We start from the raw sequence: 25,534 nt of genomic DNA on the forward strand, positions 1-25,534 counted from the left end.
AAGTGAATGTCTTTTTCTGAATAGTATTAAAAAAAAACAGTCTGCAACTCACGCTATACTTAAATAGAAGTTAAAAGGGGTGACCAAATAATTAAAGTCAGCAGAAATAGCATGAACTCTATTTCCAAGAAAAAGAAAAGCTGTGTAGGGGATGATTGAGTTTTGTAGTTTCGACATAATTTCCTTTAACACATTTTTCATGCTCTAAGGGTTTTATTACAAAATTGTAAAGGAAAAAAATGTAACCTCCATTACTCAATTTTCAAAGGCTTTTTTTTTTTTCTGGTACTTAGCTTTCATCCTCGGTTTCAGATTACTACTTAATAGGAAAGGGGACTCACTTTTCTAATGCTATTCATGGGGTATTACCCCACCAGAATAAGCTATTAGGTAATTACTCTAAAAATATTAGTGATAAGACTGTAGAATCACTGCTTTCTTCGCAGTTTATTTTACCCCAACTTTCCATTTTTATTTTTAAAAAAATACATCTTTCCATTCCATAATTCCAGGTTTTATTCAGAAAAATGTCAAATGCATGTTTAGCTTTTCTTGAATCTTCTGTCCAGTTCAGATGACATGTTCAGTATATAATGGTTGAGGATGCTATCTGATTCCATGGATGGAGTTTCACTATGTTGAAGGTAATAGAAATAAGGGGTTATATTTACTATTTCATATTTTTCTTAGTTGGCATAAAAAAAGGGACAGAGCATCACTTAATGTACAGCAGCGATAGGAATACCAAAGTTTTCAGTGGCAAGTAATGTAAATGATAAATTTTAATGTCTCAGAGGAGGTACCTTTTCCATTATCCCTTAATAAATATACTACAGTACACCATTCAGGTTACAGTAGTTGCTTTAGGTGATCAAAGATTAGGAATAAGTTTAGAAAAGAAAGATGGAGCCTTTAACTGTTTTAATATGACAAACAAAGAGGGTTCTGACACTGAAATACCACACGTACCTCTAATTATGAAGAATTATACATTAATAATTACTATCTGTACAGATGCAAAAATATAAGGTTTTATATCGTACAATTAATACCCTCTTTAGAAATCATTTAAAAATAAGCAGAAACCTCTTGAACAATTGAGGTATTAATCCTTCTGAATGTTCCTCCAGGAATATTAAATAAAACGCCTTTAAACATTGCTGCTTCCTCCCACACCCTCAACTTGTGAAAACGTTAATCACCTAAATAAACTATTGGTAATGTTTTGCTTACTACACCCTAAAACCTTTTTTCAGAATCATTCAGACTCTTCAACTAGGATAGTACAACTCATTTCATAATGAAGTACTAAACATATGGATTATTTAAGGTTGTTTCTACTTTTTTCAGATGCCAAAGATGCTAATGTTGCAATTCAAGGACTACTAATATTTCAGATTAGTTGAAGGCTGAAAAGGTCCATGGAAACGTGCAAAAATACTTAAGTAATTAAATTTAGAATGCAAACAAACATCTACACAAAAAACTAGTCTATTATCACACCATGTAAAAATTACAATGTAGCTTATAAATTTGAGTACTCTAAATAAAAACTCTAGTTCTGGCACAGACACGGCAAGGTAGATCACAAATGAATAAACTAAAGTTCTTGATGGTAGAAACGTTCATCATGGAGCTGCCTGCCATAATCTGTTGCTTCACTTGTAAGGAACAAATCCTGGTTCTCAAGAATCTCTGCCTCAGAGAGCTTTTTATCATCATTCAAATCCATTTCTTCAATCAGATGAAGAGCCTTTAAAAATAAAGGGAACAAAATGTGTTTTGTCCAGTAAGTTGACGGTAACATTTATAAATATGCTTTTAGCACTGATTTGTCAAATTCCTGCCATTAGTGTTAGAGGGACTGTTGTAACACTGTTGTAAAATGTCTGTCAGTTCTGAACCAAAAAAAACATCTCCTTTATGTTTAAATCACTGATTTTTCCCTTACAAGTCAAAACTGTACATTTAGAATATGGGTTTGTTTTCTCACAGTTCTTTCAGTCGTGTAGCAAAGTGATAATGCTGACTGTCTAGTCTCACTCGATTCTACAGCAACTTACCAATATCAAGCAGAAGCTTTAATGTATGGATAGAAAATAGTATTAAAACAGATCTCCAGAAATAGCAAAAGACAATGAAGAATCTTACTGGTAGAGCAAGTTTTCTTGTGTATTCCCCTGGTCAATGTGTTACACATCTCCCTTTCTGCCAGATCCACAGAGAATGAGTCTCTTACATCTCCCAACCACAGTATCTGGCTTTTCAGCTCAGTGTATAGGCATCTGGACTTTTACCTCTGGAGATCTCAGTTCACACCCCAGTGTATTGATTAAGATGGCAGCCATCACATAAGTGGGGCCTCATGTAGGATTTGAATTCCTCCAATGCTTGTAATGAACTTGCAGAGGAAGCATATAATCCACTGGTCAGCCTGTGTCAAATGTCCCCTTTTGTGCCTGATCCACACAGGATGCACAGCTGTTACAACTCACAGCTAGAGCCTGGCTCTTTTGATCAAGCTGTAGATATTCATGCCTTCAGCTTTGGACATCCCTAATTTGCTGGTCACCCTTGCATATTTTCTTCTTTAATTCTAACCTAGTTAATGGTTTGCATAAGAAAGTTACAAATCTCAGGGTCAAATATTTCTCCAGCATTTGAAGATGCCTAGTTTAAAGTATCTGAGGTACAGTGCTGCAGCTGGATATTTATATATTTATGATCAGTTAAAAAAATACTCAATTTCAAAATATGACAAGCAGATTTAACCATTAGACAGAAGCTTTCCTGGTAAAGACATAAAACACTTTCCAATTAAACAGGAAAATACTTTTACTTTCAACCTTGGAAGTGGGGAAATAACAGTTCATAAAGCTGCATCTGTCCGAGGGATATGTATACATACTATACAAGAGCGTCAACCTTGATGTTACTTTTTCCTCTACACTCAAGGCCAAAGCAAAACCCTGATTTTCAGAAGTGTTTGAGACAGCCAAGTTAAAGTCAAACAAAAACAGAAACACCAGACAACCATGTGCTCAACAACTACAGTAGATGGTTTGCAGAGTGTACAACCCTAATCCTCATTCACTTAAATAGTACAAAAGCAAGTAAATTCAGCAGTAAGATCAACATTTATTTTTTAAGAGTCATAGCTTGCAATGGATTTTAAGCAGGTCTCACGAATGACAATTAAGTTCTGCTTAAAAGCCAAACAAGTTACATTATGTGTCTCAAAGACAAAAGTTTATAATCTAGCACAGAAGTCTTCTCCTTTTACTTCTTGGAAATGCAGTATCTAGTCTTCACTGGATAGGTGCTGGAGTGAAGGTTTTGGAATGTTAGATGGTTTTCACACTACATGTTACAATACTCTCACACGCGTGTGTGCGCACACAAAATGGTGAATTAAGGAGTTGTACTAGCTTGACTTTATTAGTTTGTCTCAACTGACCAACTGTTTTTTGGTATTATGCAAACTACCTTACATTCATTATCACAAAGGATTTAAGAAAGAGAAACAGTAAAATCAGTCAAAAATATTTTTAAAAATTAATGACACTTTGCAGGGACCAAGGCTATCATAGTACTAAAGCACAAGGGAGTGAATGCATGAGATATTGATAATCTAGTGGTCAAGCAACATACAAATCACTTGCAAATATGAAAATGCAACTAAAGAACTTTCAAACTGCATCCAATGATTCATTCAATGTCTCCTTCTCCCTAGCCTGTAAGCTTTGGACGAGCCCTTGGTTCTGCAAAAGAAGGCAGGTATCTTGGTACAAAAAAATTTACTGAAATTCTTGCCGGGATAGATCTTTCAAAATGCTATGGCCTCCTGGAAAATTAAGGTGTCAGTTTGAAAAAAAAATGGATAAGCAAAAAGTTACTGAAAAGTTACAAGATCACACAGGATTTAAAGAAAGTACATAGACACACAAAGCCAGTTATTCAGCAAGAATAATATGATCCTTGAACAAAGAATGAAGCAGCCTGAAAAGTCAGGTTTGGGCAAGAAATATCAGGATAGTAGGGTTCCTGCTGGCAAAGATTTAATGTTATTTCAACCATTTTGCAACTTAACTTCAAAAAAGACCCGATATATTGAGACACAATACTGGGCTCCTGGCCAAGTTCTTTTTTCTGTTGACAATATGACAAAAATATTAAGAGGTGGGACTTCAGTAACCATTCTTTCCAAGACAGAGAATGTGCTACATTTTCTGACACAGAATGTGCTGTTTGTCTCTAAGGGGAGAACAAAAGGTGATATAAATGTGGAGGGGGAACACTTTCTTCCCTCCAATCTGAGATATCAAATGCTCTGATGCAGTCAAAAGAAGGAACATTTGGGTAATGAATGTAAAATTATTAGGGAGAAAAGGGATAGGGAGATTGTTTTGGTAAATGGTCCTCACTATTACTGAATATAGCAGATAGTGTCCCAAAACCAAATTCTTAGTTTCTCCCTAAGTGCTTCAATTGTCTGCTGGAAAAAAAAAATAAGAGGAAGGAAAAACAGCTAGAAGAAGAATCCATTTTAACTCCTTATAGCACATTATATGATTCAACTGATTTATTAATTTTAAATATGTATTACTGGATCATGGATTATGGTATACTTAGATTCTGTTTTGGTTTTATGTACATAGGTTTCTACTACCCAAGACATAGAGGTAGCAATTTACCCAGCTAGATGAAGGGTAACATCCTGTTTTGAAAAGGCTAAGATAAATTCTAGCAAAAGATGCATGTTATGGTCTCTAGTAGTATTTAATTGGTCATGTTACCCATCTATCACTTGGGAAAAATTTGTCATGGTTTTGCTAAAAATACTGTATCTTCCATCAAGCCAGATTGACTATTTACACCTTTGAGGAATGCCACTATTAATTTTACACCCTGACCAGCATTCATATAGTTCATAGGAACTCCAATTACTGCACTATGCAACATTTTTGTAACGATTTTCATTCTTTGTTAAGCTGATCATAATTTTATAAGAACTTTATTAAAAGTGTTATTAGGTGATATTCTTCAGTTACTGAGATGTAAAATATACTGTTTTTTGTACAATAGACTAAATTAACTCAGTATATATTTGGTCACTTTACATAGTAGCACAATATTTTCAAGAAATTTCATTGTCTAAACAAAAGCCATCAAATCAAACTTCATACCTCTTCTTGTGCAATACCCTGATTATTAGGTACTACCCAAGTCAGCAGTTCTTGAGGGTTGAGATTTCCATCATTATCCTTGTCATAATCATTCACAAATCGATCCTTTTCAACAAGTATCCATTCTGGATCTTCGTTTGCAGCTAAATAAAAAGTATTTTGCAAACTTAAGATGATTCAATATCTTAAACTGTTGTTTTCACCTCTTTTTTAATGCAAAAATTTACTAGGTTTAAGACTACGTAATGTCAACTTCAAAAAGCAATTTCACCAGTGCAAGCATTAGAGATAATTCTCATTGAATTACATCAACAAAACTGCCCAGAGTTCCCATGGATGTAAAAAGAATTAAAAACAAAACCTACAGTAGAGGAACACTAAGGTTGCAAACTTATAATTAAAGAAATGTAACAAAGGATACAATCAACTCAATCATTGCACTTCTGTCTCAAAGCGTTTTACTTAAAATTGTAATACTACTTAGATTAATCTAATTGAAATAGGAGAAAAGTGTTTTACTTTGTGTATTTGGCAATCTAGATAGTGTCAATTACTTTACACCTTTCTCTGCTTCTTCAATAATTTATTTAAAAGAATAACTATTTGTCATACAAATGTTGCCAGTTAACAAATGTTACAGTGAAGCATTAGCTGACAGATCGACATGCTGAACCTTATGAAAATCATCAAAAGTAACTGACATCACAGAGAAGGCTGAAAAAATAATATATTCAGAAATAGACATGCTTCCACTGTACATAAGGCATGGGTGAGGTCTCTTTTCTTGTTCCTCATTCAAGAGGATGTCTTTATGCAAAAAGGCTCTTGTTTGAGATCAGCAGCCCTTGCTGTTGAAGTCAAACTTGCATCACAACTGGAGGCTGCAGAAATAGTGTCTTCAGGTGGGGCAGGCTATAATTATGAAATAATCAATGCTCACATAGTTTATATCAATCATTTTGGCAGAGGTGTCAAATTCTGCTTGAAAACTTGCTCTTACAAAAAATGAGCTCAAAGTAGTTCCAGCAGGTACTAATAGCTGCTTCTGAGTCACCCCTGACAATTTGTGGTTTTATAACTATTTTTTTTTAAAAGAAGTTTATCCTCCCTGTTGCAGTATGGAAGCATCAGAAATGCCTCCCTCAGCCTACAACTCAGAGGTGGGAAGGCTTTGTCTGGGACCGCAAGGAAAGGAAGCCCCTTAAGAATTCCAAGCACACCACTCCCCTTTCCTTAGAGGCTTGGGAAAGGCGTGTAGCAAGAGAAGGAGATAGGGGGCCAGAAGGATTCCTAGCTGATTGACTGGATTTACTAGTCCCTTGCACCTAAATGGCATAAGCCATTTTCCCTGCCCAGGGCTCTGTTCTGACCCCAGGAGCAACAGCTCTCATCTTCCCCACCCCATTGGGATTAGACTAGGTCTGGTGTCTCTAGGCCTTACTATAAGTATCATCTTGGTTGTCTTATTTGGGCTGGGAAGGAATTTCCCTCACTGCCAGATTAGCATAGGTTTTTTCCATCTTCCCCATAGCAGCTCTGAGACCTGGTGGGTAAATTGTTCATGTTGTTTCAACTTTGCAGGTGCCCAGTGCAGATACATATTAATTTCAGGTGCAGTTTCCTGATAAACCAAAACTAGGAGCAGGATTAGGGGAAGGCATCCCCTAAAGAAAGTGGAGAAAGCAGATGGGAAGCCTAGTGTCTGGTAAAAGTGAGGGTCCACTCTTTTCCCTATACCATTAACTTTTGAAAAGGGGTCCCCACAATGATGGAGGCTGACGGCATCCCAAGTGGTACCGATTATGGAAGGAAGGTTGTCCCTAAGTTATTGGTGGGCAGCCTCTGAGTTGTGTTCTATTAATAATGCTGCAGCCTAGTTTTATTACATTTCTGGTGTAGTATCTTCCTACAATGTCTGGGACAATGGCAAAAGAAAATTACTATTATGGGAAACAGACATTACATTAACAACTGCTATCAAACATATACAAAAATGAGAGGAAAAGGAGCTAAGATGGTGTGCTCCTGGGTAGGCTCAATTTGTTTGTACTGGTTTTTAAAATGAGTGTCAAGGGTACCCAGAGCCTTGGGGATGTTCTTTGGTTAGAAGACAATAAACACACACTACTCACTAGAAAGCACTACTCACTAGAAAGCACAAAGAAGCTTTTGTTCCTTCCCCCCCTTTTACTTACTTGGGTCTCTTCTGTAGTCACCAAGGAACTCTTCCAGGCTCACAAGTCCATCACCATTTTTATCATGTTCTTCTAAAGCCTCCTGAATGACAAATTCCTTTTGTGTGCATATGTTTGTGAAAGAAACGTTAGTTGGTAAAAACTTAATATTAAGAAAAAACAGCAGTGTATCATTCTATTGGACTAAGAACGTATCCAATATTCTAAAAACTTATTAGTTTCAAACAAATTTCTTTTTCAGTGTAGAATAGTGCAACAATTAAAACGCCTACAAGTCCAGTCCTGAAGGGAAATAAGTCCAGAGTGCATATTCATTTGACTTTTAATGCAATCACATTTTACTGAAATCATATCCAAAAGGGATGGCTGGATTTGGAAGCCTGGGATTGAATTAATGACAAATATAGATATATATGTGAAATATAAATTTAAGAGGGGCACTGCCACATATTTTAACAAAATGGTTCCTTTTCTTTTTCTCTTGCTTCCAATATGGTAAATACCTTTTATAACTTTAAAAAAGTTTCCCTCACAAGTTTATAATCTGCCTTGGACACTATGTCTTCCAATGGAGTTAAAGACAACATGCCTGCTTGTCTAGTTTTGCTATGCTTTGTTTGTTCAACAATAATCACCAGTCATGTCACACAAACTGATGCCAGGTTTGCTTTGTGCTCCCTCTTGTGGCTGGCTCTGCAGTAGCAAAGAATTAAATGTTACATGTTCTATAAAGAAGCTCTCTCCAATTTCTTGGCAAGAAAGAGTAGTTTTAAAACAAAATCCTCAGCATATTTAGATTAAAAAAATCATAGTCCTCAAGTGATAATAATTTAAAGAGATACCCATTTAACAATCATACTTGTGACTGAAAATGTTTCATCTACTATAACCATTTAAAATTACTAGAACTGAAAGATTAGGATTTTCTTTTTCATTTTATTTAAAATGCTCTCAAAAGATAAACAGTTTTACTGTTTGTATCAATCTTTCATACAGCAATAGGGGAAAGAAAAACATTTTAAAGAAATAGGGAAATATGACTGTAAAACCACAAAAGTTGGCATGGAGACACGGGTTAATGTAGTACCTAAAACTTTAAACTCATTGAAACTGATGAGACTTCAAGTTGACAGGATCTCTTTAAAAGCAGTTCAAAATTAACTTAGATTATCTAAGTAATTTTTTTTAACAAAAGCACCATATATGTAATATAAGCAGTTGAAATGCATCCTTCATCTTGAAATTAAGAACTTTCTTGTAACCTAGAACTGTTTTATCAGGCTAGGAAATCTCACATTCTCCCTCAGGTCTGGTCAACCAAACCCATTCAATTCAAGTGAATGAAATTAACTTACTATTTGCTGATCTACGTTTAGAACTCCTACGACTTTCCAGAGTAGTAGAAAGTACTACAGACCTGTACTAGCTTATTTTGATTTGCTAGTTCTACCCGGATGCTATGTTCACCTACAGTCAGCAAGCATTACTGATCTTCATAACACTGAATACCAATAAGTAAACTCCACAAACAAACATATACAGTACACACAAACATGGCTTAATTTTAAGATTCATTGTGACTACAAAGTAAAATTGGGACAACCATACTGAATTGGACTAAGCATGTCTTAACAAGTCACTGAACAGTTTTTCCCACCCTGGCTGGTGCGTACAACAGTGCAAGGTGAAATAGCTTCTGCTATGTTTGCATGCAGACTCTTTTTAAAATGCAGTAATTTATGACCTCATCTCAGCTAGCATCAAATCAAAGGCTTATCTGTGGTCAGAAACGTGACCTTCTGCATCCCTTTTAGAGGGCTGAGGATTCCCTTCACTTAACTCTTTCCCATGCCAAAGGCTCCTTCTTAAGATCTACATCTTTCTGACTACGACTCTTTTCCAAGCTAGACATGACTCCCCTATCATAAATAGAACACTCTACTGCATTACTCTCATCCTAAGGGGAGAATCCAAGATAATCATCTAAACCCAACTCTTGTATGACAGTTTAACACTCCTCCACTAAATTACTGAGCAGGTTCCTAAACCCCAAGACTGATGATGAAGAAATTGTACACATCATATATATGTATGTTCTTCAACAGAGAGGAAGAGTAATTGTTCACAAGCAAGTTTTCCAAGGTTCGCTGGGCTAAAGACAACCATTAAAAGGTGCAGTCTCGATCCACATTTGCCTTTGGAACAAATGATTTTCCCTAAGTCTTACCGTCATATAGTCAGCTTCTTCAGGATGCTCAAAAGCAATAAATTCATTCAGATTCAGACCAGGAACTTCATCTCTATTGGCTTTTTCAAAACGCTTCTTGTCCTTTAAATGAAGCTTAAAAAAAAGTTTTCAGAAAACAGACTGCATTAGATCACTTACTGTAGATGTCATTGTTCTGCTGCATGAACTGCCTTACAGGATTACAGCTAGAAAACACAGTATTACCTTGTTTCACATAATACGTTCTGTTATACCCATGTTATGTCTATACTAATGTAGTTCATGCAGAGGTACAAGACCAGTGCTCTTGATTTAAGGTAACTTATTACAAGAAGTGCACATATGGAAACTTACTATTTGTAGACTCCAAGGACAGACCTTTAAAACAGGGACTTGGCCCAGACCTCAAATGAAAGAGAGGTAGTGTGACCAGACCAACCAGCAGATGTATTCTCAACACACATTACTCCTCCAAAAATCACCAATCCAACCACAAGCACCACTCTAGATCATGGCTAGTTGCATAAATTGAGCCCCAAACCACCTAGGATAGTACAATGATCATCATGGTAACCATTACTACTTCAGAACTTTCCCTTTAAAACTTTTCACCCTATGCACCTGACTTTCATTTACACCAAGGCCTCTGTAACAGCTCTGGCAGCATAAAGGGGTCTTGAAGGTATAAATGTAAAGACCCCTTATCGGTCAGAGGGATTTCTGGATTCTTTCATGTAAGGAAGAATAAGGCACGTTGCTTCTGCATATAGTTCAAATAGAGAATTCACTCTGTCCAATCTGTTGCAAGTGTGATTAGTGTATGCTTTTAAAAAAAAACAAACCAATTTTAATATGCAATATGTGCAGGTGGGTTAGTCTGAGAGCCTTTCACGTTTCCTGATTTTGTGGTTAGTTTGTCTTCCATTTAATAGTGAACAGTCTCATTAACCCATTCTGGTTTTTGAGGGAAGTATAGTAAGGAAAAGCCCAGAATGTTTATAACAGATCCACTTAAGTGTGTTTGAAGATTAATCAATGCTTGTAAAGTGTTCTTGATCCCGGGATAAAAGGTGTTTTTATATAGGTGCATTGAATTAACTATTATCCATTTCAGATTAATAGTCAGAATATGTAGAGATAAGTAATCCTACATCAGCAAACTATGAGAGCTCACAAATACATTAAATATAATCATGCATCTTAAAGAGGAAGAGATTCATTCCTCACACTATCATTTAAAATAATTAAACTGACATATTGCACTAGTATCGGAAAAGGGTGGGGGGCAACTAGTGGGAAACCAAGACAAAAACAAAATATTAGAGTGGTATGATAAAACTTTATCTTCCTCAAAGTGCCAAATATCTATTATATCTGACACTAATGGTCACTAATCTGGTTGGCAGTTCCATTTGATGTAAGTCTTGTTTATTTATTTAGAATGCAGTGTAGCTATGCAGTTAAGGGACCACCAAAGTTATTCTGAGTTTGTTCACTTCCTCAAGTGTATAAGAGTCATGGTCTAAGAAGATCTACTTCGGGCTTGGGCTTCTGTCTATACCCCTTGCACGCATGATTTTTAAATTAGAGAATATTGGCTGACACCTACTTTCCACCAAAAATTCCAAGTAAAAGGGACTTAAATACTCATTTACTGCTGTTTTGGGAACAAATTTTGTTGTATGTGTTTACAAATAAGCAACCTGCATGGAAGTCGAAACTTTTCTATGTGTGATTCTTAATATATCTTTTTCACTCTCCCCTCTGCTATTGACACATGCAAGTAAATACTTCAGAGAAGTTATTAATTAACAACAAATCTATTCATAATGGGGCCTTATTCTTGATCTGTAAGTGCTACCACAATACAAATAAATAAAGAACTGGTGGATAAAGTACATAATGAGCATTGTAAAGGAATGAAACAGTGATCAAAATTTTGGAGGACCAGTTAAAAGTGTATTGGTTGTAGAAGTAGATTTAGAGCTGTATTTAAAAGGGAGAGGGAATCCATGAAGGACAGAGAGGGAAGCAGGCATTTTTTCAAGCAGCTGTTGCAGCAAAATATAAACCAAATACGGGAAATGAGAGAGGGGAGTCTTACAGGCTAGACTTGGAAGAGTAGATGTAGAGAGATATGGATAAAGACATGGCCAGGAAAGATCTTGCAGTCTAGAAGATTGTCTATACTAGGGAACTTTTCAGATTTCTCAGCCACAGTAGGAACTATAGGGTAGGCAAGTGTTTGGCTGATGCCACTTTTCAGCACCATGTTATCTAACCTTTCTGGGAGCAAGTCCAATTAAAACATTGTAGTAAACAGTGTCAGCAGCCTTTCTCTACTAGCAGTCCCAACATTGTTTACACCATGTTAGCAGATCTATGGTGAAATTAATTGGCTGAAGGGTACAACATATCTACACATACTGTCAGAATGCAGCAAAATAATACATGGTATAGGCCCGATTCAGGAAAGCACTTAAGCACGTGCTTAAGTGCTTTACTGGACTGGACCAATAATTCTCCGCTGAATCAATTAACAATGCAAAAGATTTGGACATTTTATTTGGTATAGCATAAGAAAGCTTCTTTGTTATAGAATCTTGCTTCAGGAGAAGGTCAGCAACTTTGACAAGAAATCCGCTTTGCCATTTCTATAGCAAAGGGAAGCATAATGTAGCATTTATTCTGTGATATCCTGTAAACAATTGCCCGTGATAATGGCAATGGAGCAGACTAAAATGTAATTCATGTATCTATAATTTTATAAACTGGATTATTCATTTTTATAGCTCCCATCACCATAATATCTAGGCCATGGACAAGGTTCCCTTGGACAATATTTTATATATTTTTCCTCTTTAGCTCACTGGACCAGGAGATATACAGCAGTGAATAGTACTCTCATAACAGCAGAATTTAGGAAAGGATATGAACTCATATTTTAGGGCATAAGCCAAACTCTAATTAATGGGGGCTAGGAAGAAACTTTCCCTCTGAGCAGATTATTCCATAGCTGCTTACTACAGGGTATCTTGTACCTTCTTCTGAAGCAACTGGTACTGGCCACCACCAGAGAGAGGATAGTAACTAGATGTGTCACTGGTCTGATTCAGTACATTTCCATCCTACGTTGTCAAGAGAGTGACCAACTGAGGTGTGACTTCTAGGATTCCATTACCAATATATTTCCACCCCACTCAACTCTCAAATATGGCTTGTTCTGTCATTTATTTTGTTGACAGAAACTTCAATAATTCTGTTAAAACTTTAACTACTCAGCTACTTCAGACAGTTGAAGACGTTAAGTATGTTTGCTAGCTCTAACTGTGTTTAGCAACATAACAGAATAAAATGAGTAACTAATCTAACACCACTGCAATTTGCCAATGGTTTGTGAGAGCTAGTGCTTGGGTGTCTTACCTGTCGAAATGACTCTTCTTCTTGATCCTCCAGGACAGTATTCTCATCAAAGTCAATTAGACGGTCATACATTTGAATGTTGTACTCCTCCCAAGATACTAATCCATCACCATCTTTATCATATTCACCAAACTGTTGTTTAGCCTCTTGCATAACATACTGCTTAAAAGACTGCTGGATCCATGAACTTAGCTCATCTGTGGAAATTCCACATAATGCAATGAAATCCTTATTTTAAACTTTTTTTTTAATTTAAAAAGCAATTACAATAAATGGTACATTTTCTACATTCCTAAACAGTATAAACAATACCACAGGTATCTTCACATTCGAAGAGGGGAAGTTTTTACTTTTTAAAATAATCACATGCAATCACATAACTGGGGCTTCAGTTGTGCCACAGGAATCCACTTTCAAGCCAGCCAAGAAAGAAAACCAGCCAGAGCTAAAATCCTGTTTTTCCTTTGTAGTAGCTCTTTCTCCATTGATACGGTCAATAGCATGAAACTGATTAGCATCATGATGTCTATTTCAAATTGTTTACAAGGCTAGAGAATAAATGAGGAACACTATAACTATCTCTTCTGGCTTGCACAACAGAATTTTTAAACAAGTTTTGAATGCACAATGTGTATTAACTGCAGGAACAGGACATATATGAGGTCACTCTTTTTAAAAAGTTATTACTCTGAGTGTGCATACATGCCAAGTCTTATTACTAAGTTAAGTGCATGAAAACAGCATGCCAACAAGAGCATTACATTCTGTTGTGAACCCACCCTCATTGCTGTCATGGGTGAGGAAACACGAAAAGGCTTCCTCCAATGGAATGCTTTACTTTCTAGCATTTGACACAGAGCATTGACATCAATACACACAAAGCCTACTGCCATTGATCAGAAAAGTTGAAAACTCTGATATCGGAGCACCAATCTTAACCATGCCAAATCTCCTTCCTGCTAGACTCCAACTTGGCAGTGCTCACAGATAGGCAACTCTAAAAATGTTAGCTCACACATGCATAAAGAATAGTGATGGAGTAACATTTTAGTTATGTTATAATTTTAGTTATCACGTTAAGACCCTGAGTTTCTGTTGGGGAGGGAAGAAGAGAGGATGATAAAGTAATCTAATAAGAACTAATTTTTTCTTTTAAGGATCAGGGAAGAGAGGCACAAGAGGAGAATAAGGCTGGGGTTTTTTAAACACTTTAAAATATTAGACATGTTTCTATTTCAAAAGCTTTGTTAAGAGTGTGCAATGTAAGTTTGAAATGGCATACTGCACATGCACAGTATATCAGTTTAGTTACCAATGCAAGTGCGCACACAAGTAAATAAATTGTTTATTACAATGAGAATTCAAGCAAATTCGCATAGTACCTTCATTTGTCTGAGTACTTAGACGTGGGAACATAGAAATAAGTGTATATAGAATGCTAGTTTTAATGTACAAGTAGTCAATCTTTTACTATTTTCAAAACCTCATCGCAAGTTGAAATCATTTAGTTCTCTTAAAAAGAATGCAGGAAATTCACCACATAAATATATTATAGCTGAAAATTAAGTGTTAAATACAAAGTTTTTGTTCTTATAGCAACTACAATTTGATCACATTGTTAATATGTATAAATGCAATTCTACTCTGAATAGTGACTAAAAGTGACACTAGGAGGTTCTATTGCATCTCCATGATTTATGTACCAAATATACTTTCCTTCATAGGTAATCAGATTTTTATTCTAGTTAGCAGTCTGGAAACTTAACGTGGGTTCCAAACATTAAGCTGGACTCTTTTCTTTTGGTATATCACTACCAAAGACATATCTTATTTAAAATACTTCCTAAAAAATGTATTTCCATCATCTTGCTATGGAAAGTGAAAGTGAAGATAAGGCAATAAAAAAAGTGAAACAGATCCATCAGGCATATGTGCTATAGACCCCAATTGTACTGACACACACAATTGGACCCCTGTGTGCGAAGCCTCATATACTTTACCGCAACTCCATGCACGCTTCAGGAGTGGATCCAAATCTGACTGTATGGATCCAGTCACAGAAGTGGGGTCTTAGCGAGTAACTGCATTATTGTTATCCTTAGGCTCTCCCACCCCTTTGTCTAGTCATGTCCTACCTACATTGTGTCATGTCAGATTTAGGTTGTACGATCTTTGAGTCAGGGATAGTGCCTACTTGTCTTTGTGAGACATCACCGTATTTCTAATAAAGGTTCTGTAGAATCAGACCCTTCAGTAGGTTTGTACAGTTGTCATTGATTTCTCCTTAATAAACAATTCTGTAGAAGAAACTTAAGGATTCGATTCTAGCTTACTCTCTCTTAGCTGTGTTTACTATGAAGGGATAACAGGGGTAAAAGCAGAAACATCTTATTTTTGGCACTGAAATAATCAGATAGGACTCTGAATACATATAAGACAGTCACTTTGCAAGCTAGAACTTCAGTTTAAGGCACAAGTTTAACAGTAGATACTGTAATACAAGAATACTGCACAGGCTCAAGAAAGACAGATTGTAGAGACTGAGAAAGTTAGACACCTAGTAGCTGAAGAACTGAACTTACCAGCAGAGGGGAAATATAAAAGATGTGGGGAGAATCCCAATAGTGAAGACTCCACCTTTCATATCACATTCTGGCTAGAATATGTTTAATCTACATGCAGCTGCCCCCTTCTGATTGCTGAAAAGAAGAAAGAGTGAACTCTATCTTATTCTCGGACCAGAGCTCTCTCTCTGCTACCTGTTCCTCTATCTTTGAGGGCTGTATCTCTGCTACCTCTCTCTCTCCATCTCCACATTGAATCTTCCTGTCCTGTTAACAGCTCCACTGCTTCCCTTTCCTGCTTCTCACAGCTAGAGCCCTGTGCAGATACAAAAAAGTGGGCCTTCAACTGACCTACATCCGATTGAATTGATTTATATCTGACCCGCCATCCACAGTCTAGCTTTTCTATGGCATCAGCACTGGCAGCAGAGCGGCCCCCCCAATCAGCTGTTTGGAGGCCAGCCCCTGGTACAGCTGCAGCCAGTGATCAGCTGTTTAAGGGCTGCCCCTCTGAATAGCTGATGGGTGGGAAGGGAACAGCTGCTTCCCAGCTTTTGAGATCAGCATCCAATCCACCATCCACAAAAAATTGTCTGCAGATATTCAAGGATTTGCAGGATTCTGCTATTCAGGAAAGCTGTGGGTAGAGTGAAATCAACATGTCAACTTTAATGCTCAGCCACAAGAAAGAAGTAGTGAATTTGACCACTCACTTGTTACTATTGCTCTGCTATAGCTTCACAAAGCTATGAGCAGCAGCAGACACACACAACGCTCTGTCTGCAGACAAAGACCTGGCTACACTACTACATTTGGAAGGTTGTCCTTGCAACTCCAGATTTCTCAGTATCATACTGCATTACTTTCTCACTCCTACCCACTATGTAAATTGGTTTGTTTCCAGTGATACAAAATCTGTGCATACCATCAGTGAGGAATCCATCTGAGTCCAAGTCAATTTTCTTTATGATGGCCTTCAGTCTCTTTTGCTGTTCCTCTGGACTGAGTTTAGCATATTCCTCTGCTTCCTCCTTTGGAAGGAGAAAACAAACAGCACAAACTAACGCACACAACAACAGGTTAGCATCCCACTGTGCTTGTGCCTGGCCAAAACTGTGATACTGTACATCCCTTACATCCCTGCATTGCTGAGCAGAGGGGTGGATTCAAATCCCCCTCTCCCCCGTGACACACCCACACAAACATCACACAGCAGCCTATGTTCATTTAAAGAAAGAGGCGGGGCCGCAGACAAATCTCAGCGGTGTGTGTGTGTGAGTGTGAATGAATGAGTGAGTGAGTGTGAGTGAGAGACTGAGGGAGGATCGCCTTTCATCACCGCTCAATGAATCACAGCCTCCCGCGCTGGGAGGGGAGACAGGCTGCAGCTCTCGGCACCCCACCTCCAGGTTTACCTCATGCCGCCGGCTGGATGGGACCTGTCCCCTACCCTCCAGGAAGGGCAGGGGAGTGGGGGCAGTTCCCCGCCCGCCCGCCCGCCAGTGCTGGTCCGAGGGGGGGCCCCCAGGCCGCTCACCTGGCCTCCGAGCAGCGCCTCCCGGTCGTAGTCCACCCGGTGCTCGCCCTCCACGTAGTGCTGGTCGCTGTGTCCCCCGCGCGCCGCGCCCAGCAGCCCGAGCACCAGGCCCAGCCACAGCAGAGGCGGGGGCCGCATCGCGCCCGTGGCTCCGGCCCGCCGAAGGAGGAGCGGCGCTGCTGCGGCCCGCCCCCGGCTGACTCGGCAGGCTGAGGGGGACGAGAAAGCAGCTGGTAGGGGGCCACTGAACTCGCGCCGCATCGCCGCCGCGCCTCGCTAGCTAAGATGAGGGGAGGCGCGGCCGCAGAGCTGGCCACAGCGCCCCGCACGGGCGAGGAGCAGCCGCTGCAGCGGAGAGGAGCGCTGACAGGGCCCAGCGACCCCAGGCCAGCTTGGCTCATGGCAACTTGGGTTCCGCCTGCCCCACGTACCGCGAGGGAGTCCCAGGGGTGCGACGAGGACGGAGTCCTGTCCAAGTCACAGGCCTCTAACCACTAGGCCCTACTCTCATCCTGAGCTGGGAAGAGGGCCCAGGAGTCCTGGTCCCTTTGTAACCACCAGCCCACACTCCCTCTGGAACAGAACCCAGGAGTCCTGATGCTCAGGCCTGTGTTATTTGCATTCTTCCCACCAGAGCTCTTTAACTTACTATGCCCTTTAAAAGGCAAAAATTACAAGGACCTCATACATTTCTATTCCACTTACAATTCCCAGGGATCCCAAACACTTTAAACACCTTGATAAACAAGCTATAATCTATCTATCAATTGCACCTAATTATGAGTTGGAACATGGGTAGCAACCCTACGCAATAGTTAAGGCACAACAAAAACAGTATAGAAATCAAGACAAGGACATATAAACATGATAATTAAAACACATTATAGTACATATTGAAATACACCACTACCTCCCTTCAGATTTAAAATATATATTCCTGTTTTAAATGTGAAATTGTCCAAAATAAAAGAAACAAACTTTCCAGCTAATAAATACAGCAGCTTGTCTCTTTCACCAATAGAAGGTGATGCAATAAAAGATATTACCTCACCCATCCTGTCTTTCTAGTATCCTGGGACCAACACAGCTACAGCACTGCATATCACACAGTTATAGTTATGTCCATTTTGTAAATCAAAATTAGACTATCATTTGTCCCGTTTAAGCACTGACAAAAAATCTTTATATAATTTATTGAAAGGAGTATTTAAATAATTTATTCTTTTCAAAATTTGTTTATTTCTGGATTTGCTATTACGAAAAGAAACAAAAATATGATTAAGCTTTCCAAATTTCTGAAGAGAACTACTTTTAAAAGAAAAAAATATGAAAATGAAATGAGAGCTCTCCGAATTTACTATGCTTTTCCTTTCCTCAGAACATTAATAAATGAGTCAAATTTTTAATGATTTTGCCAATTTACAACTATTTAGTCAATCCCAAATCCTATAAACTGTGAAGAGCTAAAATAGCTCACTCCTGAAGATCCAAGAGTAAAGTATTATAAGAAATTAGTAATGCTTTATTGCAATTTGCTAAGTGTATAAGGAATTTCTTCCTATTCAAAATCAGCACAATAATTTAAATTTAACAGTTTACTTCTGACAGTTTACTGTTAAAAATCACATAAACAAAATGTGAATGAGATTGCACTACATTGTGGCATGTGTAGACAAAAAGCAATAAACTGAGCACATTTAATCTTGGGAAAAGAACACTGAGGGGGGCACCTGATAATAGTCTTCAAATATGTTAAAAGTTATTACAAAGAGGATGGTGATCAACTGTTCTCCTTGTCCACTGAAGGTGAATTTAATAGGCTTAATCTGCAGCAAGGGAGTTTTAGGTTAGATATTAGGAAAACTTTCTAACTATATGGGTAGTTAAACTCTGGAATAGGCTTCCAAAGGAGGCTATGGAATCCCCATCATTAAAGGTCTTTAAGAACAGATTGGATAAACCCATTAGGGATGGTCTAGGTTTACTCAAAGTCCCTTCCAGTCTTGCAATTCTATGATGCAAAGACAAGGACACATCCTGTTCAACACTGTTTCAGAAACCAAATTAAAACTTGATCAGTTTCTGAACTAGTGCTGACCACAATTTGTTTTCAGACCAGTTGAGCTGTACCCACTGCTAACACCTAACTGCAACAAAGTAAAACATCTTTGTAGAATGTTTTAAGAGCTGACAAATGTGCCACATACATCTCATGGTCCACAACTATTATAAAAGATTTCCCAAATAACATTAATTCAATGCAGATGTGTTACATGAAAACTTATTTGAAATGTGGTCATGCATCGAGATGACCAAAGATAGGAAAAGGGGAAAATATGATTACAGAGGTAATAAAACAAACAGAACACAAACATGTTTTATACTATATATTAGGCAAAAAAGTACAGCTCATCAATAACACTTACCAAAAGGGAAAACATAGGAGATCATATTCTTCTCTTGGCGGTTTGCCTGTGTCAAAATATTTCTCAACACTCAGTTAATTAGTCCTACCATAACATTCAAAATCATTCTACCAGGATCAAGACTCTCCCAAGTATTCCGTTTAACTGTTCATTTGTATGACAAGTGTTTTAGGACTGTTAACCTATACATAAAAAAGGACATAATCTTGATCACTTTAGAATTAGAAATGGTGCTACAGAAGAATAAAGTTCTTGCCCTCTGTACTTCCTGAATTTTCTGAACACCTGTGCCCTCAGATTGGGATTTATAGGGGACCAGTCCTTCATAAAGATCTCTACAATTTTATTGCTTAGTCTGTCTGATAACCATGTCAGAACCTACCAGTTCACTACAGGTAATATTTCTGATCTAAATCATCTTTGATTTTACTGCTTTCTTCATCAATACCATCAGTTAGGACTATGATAATAACATAATTTCCCTGCCTATGGCTTCATTAATTGGAACTGCTCTTTTAGTTGCAAAGGAGTTCTTTTTAGGAAGTTATGTTCCAAACAGATTTTGAATGTGGTGGATTTTCTTTGCTCCATTTTCCAATAACTGTACTCAATCTATAGTTTATATTGTTCTCTGAGTGCTTTGCAAATCAGAAACTGTTTCTATGTAACTGTCAGCATGGCAGCAGATGCCCAGTAACAAAGCCAACAGCATGCTTAACAATAATCTCGAACAGGCAAAATTGTCTGTTCTATTTGTTTTTTTACTAGAACTTTCTGACATTTCTAAATTTTAATTTTGCTGCTTTTCAGCTGACATAATGTATCTTGATTTTGTATTATTTTCTATTATGCATATAATTTCATATTATTTCATTGTCAGAATAATGTGAATCGAGCAACAATTCTGTGATAATTACAAAGAGCATAGTCTTTCACCATTCAAATGTTAAGCATACTGATTTAAAAATGGTGCTAATTTACTGAGTATCAATCACACTGCATTCTGAGTGGCATTCTCAATGATGACAATAATAACACCATTCATTAAGAAGGATTCAAAAGTGTTTTAGAAACTTAAGACACTACAGATCTGATTTTCCACTGCTTTACATTTAGCATAGCCATTTACACCTGGATGAACTGGTTATAAAATGCTACCATTCTGATTTGATATCAGATACTGGTATATCAAATCAGAATGGTAGCATTTGTTATCACATGCTCAAGCATGGTACAAGGGAAGAGTGTACAGACGCAGATGAGCTGAGGTGTGGTTGCACCTAAGACGCAGCTATTCTTGCTGGAGGGGATGGGGAAGAATATGGAAACTTGGTTGTTTTCAGTTCTGGGTATTGGGGCAGTGCACAGATGTGGCCACACCTAGATGTGGCAATAGGAGTAACACACAGCTATGATTGTGCTGAGGCATGGCAGAGGGAAGTGTGTAGATGTAGCAGTGCTCAGGCATGACAATAGTATAGTGTAAAGACATAACTATGCTCAGGGGTGGCAGTGAGGGGGAGGGAAGGAACGCACAGACATACCTGTGCTGGGGGCCTGGTAGCATGTTTGTACTAAGATGTGTCAGTGGGGACAATGCACAGATGTTACTGTTTGCAGGCATGGCTGAGTGATATGATGGAATGGTAAGACTGTACTGTAATATATAACCACAAGGTGAGACTGTGTAACCTATCTTATTGGAGTTGGTAGCTGTACCTGGCAGTACATTAAAGCAGTGGTTCTCAACCAGAGATATGTGTACCTTTGGGGGTATGCAGAGGTCTTCCAGGGGGTATGTCAACTCATCTAGACATTTGCCTAGTTTTACAACAGGCTATATGAAGAGCACTAGTGAGGTCAGTACCAACGAAAATTTCATACAGACAATGACTTGTTTATACTGCTGTATATATTATATCAGTGTTTCTCAACTTGGGAGTGTTGCAATTTATTTTATAATCATATGGTAAAAATGAGAAAGTAAGCAATTTTTCAGTAATAGTGTGCTGTGACACTTTTATGTCTGATTTTATAAGCAAGTAGTTTTTATATGAGGTGAAACTTGGGGTACGCAAGACAATTCAGTCTCCTGAAAGCATACAGTAGTCTGGAAAGATTGAGAACCACTTCATTCAATTATCTGAAAGAAAACACATCTGTTGTATCTCTCTCCGTGATGGAAGTTCCGTAGCCAGTCCAAATCTCATACAGAAGGCTGACCTGCTAGTATCACGCAACCTACAACCTACTGTGTACATGGAGTACATGACAGGGGGAATGCAGACATGACAGTTGAGGAATAACAAGGCCAGAGTGAGCATACAGATGTGGTTATGCTCAGGCATGGCAGTAGGGAAGAGGATAGACAGGGCTATGCTCAGGCATTGCCATAGGAAATGCACAAAGACACATCTGTGTTCAGGCCTGGCAGAGCAGGAGCATGGCTGTTCTCAGCTGTGGCAATGTGGGGGACACATACGTGGCTGTGGGCTATGGAGAGGGATCTACACTAGTGCATTTAAAATGGTATTTTATTGTCACACTGTTGTGTCCCCACACTACCAGACTGGTGCTGTGACATTCTTAGACATCTACATTGTACCTAGTGATAATAAACCTGGTTATTATTATTATGCACAAAATAACTTGAATACATTTGTATATATTATTTCAATGGCTTTCCTCTGCCCTCAGTCTCCTCAGGGATGGGGAAAGTGGAAGATTCTGTCACTTCAGTAGGTGTGAGATCACACTCTGAGGCCTAAAAGCACTATATGCAATACATCATCATTTCTGATTGAGGACAGCTGCAAGTCACTTCCCCTCCTGTGCCTCAGTTTTCCCATCTATAAATTGGAAGTGGCAATACTTATTTCCTTTGTCTATTGCTTTGAAATCTACAGATGAAAAGCCCTATTTAAGAGCTAGGTATAGGATTATCTAGGCATTGGGCTGGATTGTGCCTTGAACACCTCAGCTCTGGGGCAGAAGGTACCATCCAGCCCGGAACGCAATAGTTCCTCTATAGCTGGCACCCTAACGTAGTCTGGCAATCACAGCAGATTGCTCACCCCATTTCTGGTACCTTTTACCCCCCTTCCCTTCCCTAAGCCTGGGTTCCTCCCCCCAGCCACTCTTCCATCAGACTCCATCTCCTTCTCAACCCCATCTCCTGCACCCTGTCCCCAGTGCGGCCTATCCGCCCTTCCTTCTTCCACGTTTACCCTGCTTTGGACCCCTTTTGCCCCTCCCCCGCTTTCGGCCTCGCCTTTAGCCCCCATCCCTCCCGCACCATGAAGTAGGTTCTGCGGGCAAGGAACTACGGGCAGAGCTCGAGCAGCGCCTTCGCCGGCTCGTACTGAGCATGCGCAGGCGGCTCGGGACGGGCTGGGCACGGCATGGCCCGCCAGGCTGTGACGGGAGGCCGTTCCTGACACTGCACCGGCCACTGGCGGGATGCGATGACATCAGCTCGGCGGGACGCGCGCAGGCGGGACAGCGCAGCAAAGCGGAGAGTGTAAGTGTGGGTCGCTTCTTGCGCTCCGCGGAGTAAAGAGGAGGGGCGACCTGGTGAGCCCGGGGGGGACAAGATGGCGGTTGGCCTGCCCCGCTCCCCTGCCGCAGCCGGTCCCGCTCCACCAGAGCGGGAGGGGCGCCGGGGTCGGGCCTCCCTCTGCCCAGCGCTGGGGGCAGCACCTGGGTCCGTCCGTCCCTCCGTCCGTCAGACAAGGGGTGGCCGGCAGCCTGGCCTGGCTCCGCTGGCGGAGGGGGCGTCCCAAGCGGGCGTGGGGCTGCAGCTCATAGGCTGCCTGGGGGCCCTGCACCTGCACGCTGCGCCAGCTACAGCAAGCGAAGCGGAGCGGCCGTGCCTGTCAACTCCGCCACGGGGAGACCCTGCTCCCGCCCAGCGGTCCGCGGGATGGCGGGGGCGGGCCTGTGATGGGGGCCCCTGGCTGCGGAGGAGGGAGCTCTGCTCTGCTCGGGACCCCTTTGCTTAGCGCCTACCGTCAGCCTCTCTCAGGTGTTTGGGCTTGGACAAATAACTTACCTAGTTGCCATGGGAAACTTTCCTTGGCAAACGAGGTCTAAATATCTACCTCCGGTGTCCGGTAGACGCGATTAGTCTTGTTCAGGGGGCAGCTGAACCAGGGTATCCATCAGAAGACTTTAGGCAGGAGTCACCTTGAACTCTTATTTGAGCATTTGGCATTCAGTCTAACTAACCCCTCCACACATCTCTTCAGAACAGTTGTAATTTACCGATTGATCCAGGTTTTAGGCTTCTGATCAGCCTGAGCTCTGTGGCTGTTCAGAGCACACCAGTTCTGGCATACTGGGCACCAGTTCAGGCTTATAGTTAATGGGGGTCCTGACAATTTAAAGGAATACTTCAGTTTTTTCCCTACTAGAGTTACAAGGAACACCTGAGAGTATTAGACCTGAAAGAGATTAGGGGAAGATTTCTTTGCTTCTTTTATGTACTTGACAGCACTTCATGTATAGTCGTTTTCCGTGTTTCTGGTAATGTCCCCTCTTTTTGTTTTGTGAAAGACCTACACATAGATAAGTGAGAAAGAAACACAGAGACAGAAAAATTTGATTATAAACTCTCAAGTCCCTCCTGCTAGTTTTTGAGCAAGTGTATTATTGGAAACTACTTTAAACTGATTTAAATTGATCCTGTCCCTTTTTAACGGGTGAGAACAGCAAGAAGAGTTATAGCTACAGAAATTGGCAGTACAGCTTAATAGATACTGATATACTTGGCAGTGATTGAAAACTACTGTGCTAAAAGTTCTTGATATCAAGGTCCTTATGTAATCACCAAAATTTAAAGCAATACTATATAGTAAAAATTTCTAAAGCCCAAATTTCACCTAATTTAAATATTTTTAATTTGTTGGGGAGAAAAATTACTTTGATCCTAACTTACTTCACGGTGTAAATGCATAATTTTCTGAATCCTTACAGTGTTGAGGATTTCTTCCCCTTTTTCATCTCTTGTTTTGCCATGTTGGTTTGCCATGTTTTCTCAGTGTTGGTCCACATTATTGTGGGTGTCATGCTTCTGACTGTTCCCAGACAGATGCTGACCTTTTAAATAATGTTGATGCACAAGCACGTTTTATTTTGACAAATCAAGTGTTTGGTTTTTTTTAAACAAAAACAACCAGGTTAGTTTTACTTCTCTTCAAATACAGGCAAATCATTTCAGTGTTTACCAAATCACAAAATAAAATAAGCAGAGGGGGGAAAAAACCTAGATTTTTGTTTAAAAGAATGTCTTTAAAATAACAGAGAGTAAAGTGAAAGAAAGAATCTAGCAATTACCTGCTGGTTATTTTAAAAGCCTCTGCAACTTGCCCAGATTTTAAATATCTATATGAGTATACAGTATATACAGTCATACGTATACACACACAATATGGGGTGCAAGACGTGGAAAGTGTGACATACCAGTCTGAGAGCAGGGGAATGGCATAACTGTAGCTTAAAGAAAAAGTACTGCCATTTTAACAGTGATGCCCATCTAATCCAGAATCCTGTCTCTGACAATGGTTGGTACCAGATGTTTCAGAGGAACGGTATATTATGAATCCAATGCATGAAAAAGTGCTGCAGGATCATGCCATAAAGGAATATGCTATTTTCCAAAACGTGGGTAGTGCTTGTGAATGCACTAAGATAGGAAAAAACTCGTCTTATTAGTGTAACCAAAAGAAAATATATTAAAAAAATACAGACCTAGACTTTTTTGAAATTGCTGTTTTATTTGTAATCTAAAATTCTTAATTTAAACTGAGGAGCCTCTGAAAGGGCAGATGGGAAGTCCTGGACCTCAAAATTACCTCCTCCTAAAAGGGTTTTCGATTTCCAACATTTGTATTTTCCTTTGCTATATTAGGAACATGATATTTCCCAATACAGTTGATTTGAATCAATTTACATATACTTTCTGGTGTTACTGATATT

The 25,534-nt window shown here is 39.3% G+C and overlaps 2 protein-coding genes across 4 annotated transcripts in view; one reads left to right on the top strand and one right to left on the bottom strand.

The window, feature by feature from the left end:
* Positions 1 to 419: 419 nt before the first annotated feature.
* On the bottom strand, positions 420 to 23,624 carry RCN2 (reticulocalbin 2). 3 transcript variants are annotated; one of them, XM_067534780.1, is made up of 8 exons: positions 23,610 to 23,624; positions 17,133 to 17,341; positions 16,521 to 16,626; positions 13,032 to 13,228; positions 9,609 to 9,722; positions 7,382 to 7,478; positions 5,187 to 5,329; positions 420 to 1,753 (listed from the first exon to the last, which is right to left on the bottom strand). In XM_067534780.1, the coding sequence occupies exons 2-8, from the start codon at positions 17,268 to 17,270 to the stop codon at positions 1,601 to 1,603; spliced, it is 948 nt and encodes a 315-aa protein (XP_067390881.1). In that variant the 5' UTR covers positions 17,271 to 17,341; positions 23,610 to 23,624; the 3' UTR covers positions 420 to 1,600. The 3 variants fall into 3 exon arrangements, with proteins under 3 accessions (XP_067390881.1, XP_067390880.1, XP_067390879.1); XM_067534779.1 differs by lacking the exon at positions 23,610 to 23,624 and having other exon boundaries at positions 16,521 to 16,623; positions 17,133 to 17,650; XM_067534778.1 differs by lacking the exon at positions 23,610 to 23,624 and having other exon boundaries at positions 17,133 to 17,648.
* The window catches only part of SCAPER (S-phase cyclin A associated protein in the ER), a 322,376-nt gene continuing 319,761 nt past the window's right edge, over positions 22,920 to 25,534 (top strand). The window contains exon 1 of the mRNA XM_067534777.1: positions 22,920 to 23,078. Within this exon, the coding sequence (XP_067390878.1) occupies positions 23,023 to 23,078 (56 nt within the window). The 5' untranslated portion in view covers positions 22,920 to 23,022. The remainder of the gene's footprint in view (positions 23,079 to 25,534) is intronic.

Source organism: Emydura macquarii, unplaced genomic scaffold (genome assembly GCF_026122565.2).
Source record: "Emydura macquarii macquarii isolate MOO-44397 ecotype Brisbane River unplaced genomic scaffold, CSIRO-AGI_Emac_v2 contig_3451, whole genome shotgun sequence".
NCBI lineage: Eukaryota > Metazoa > Chordata > Testudines > Chelidae > Emydura > Emydura macquarii.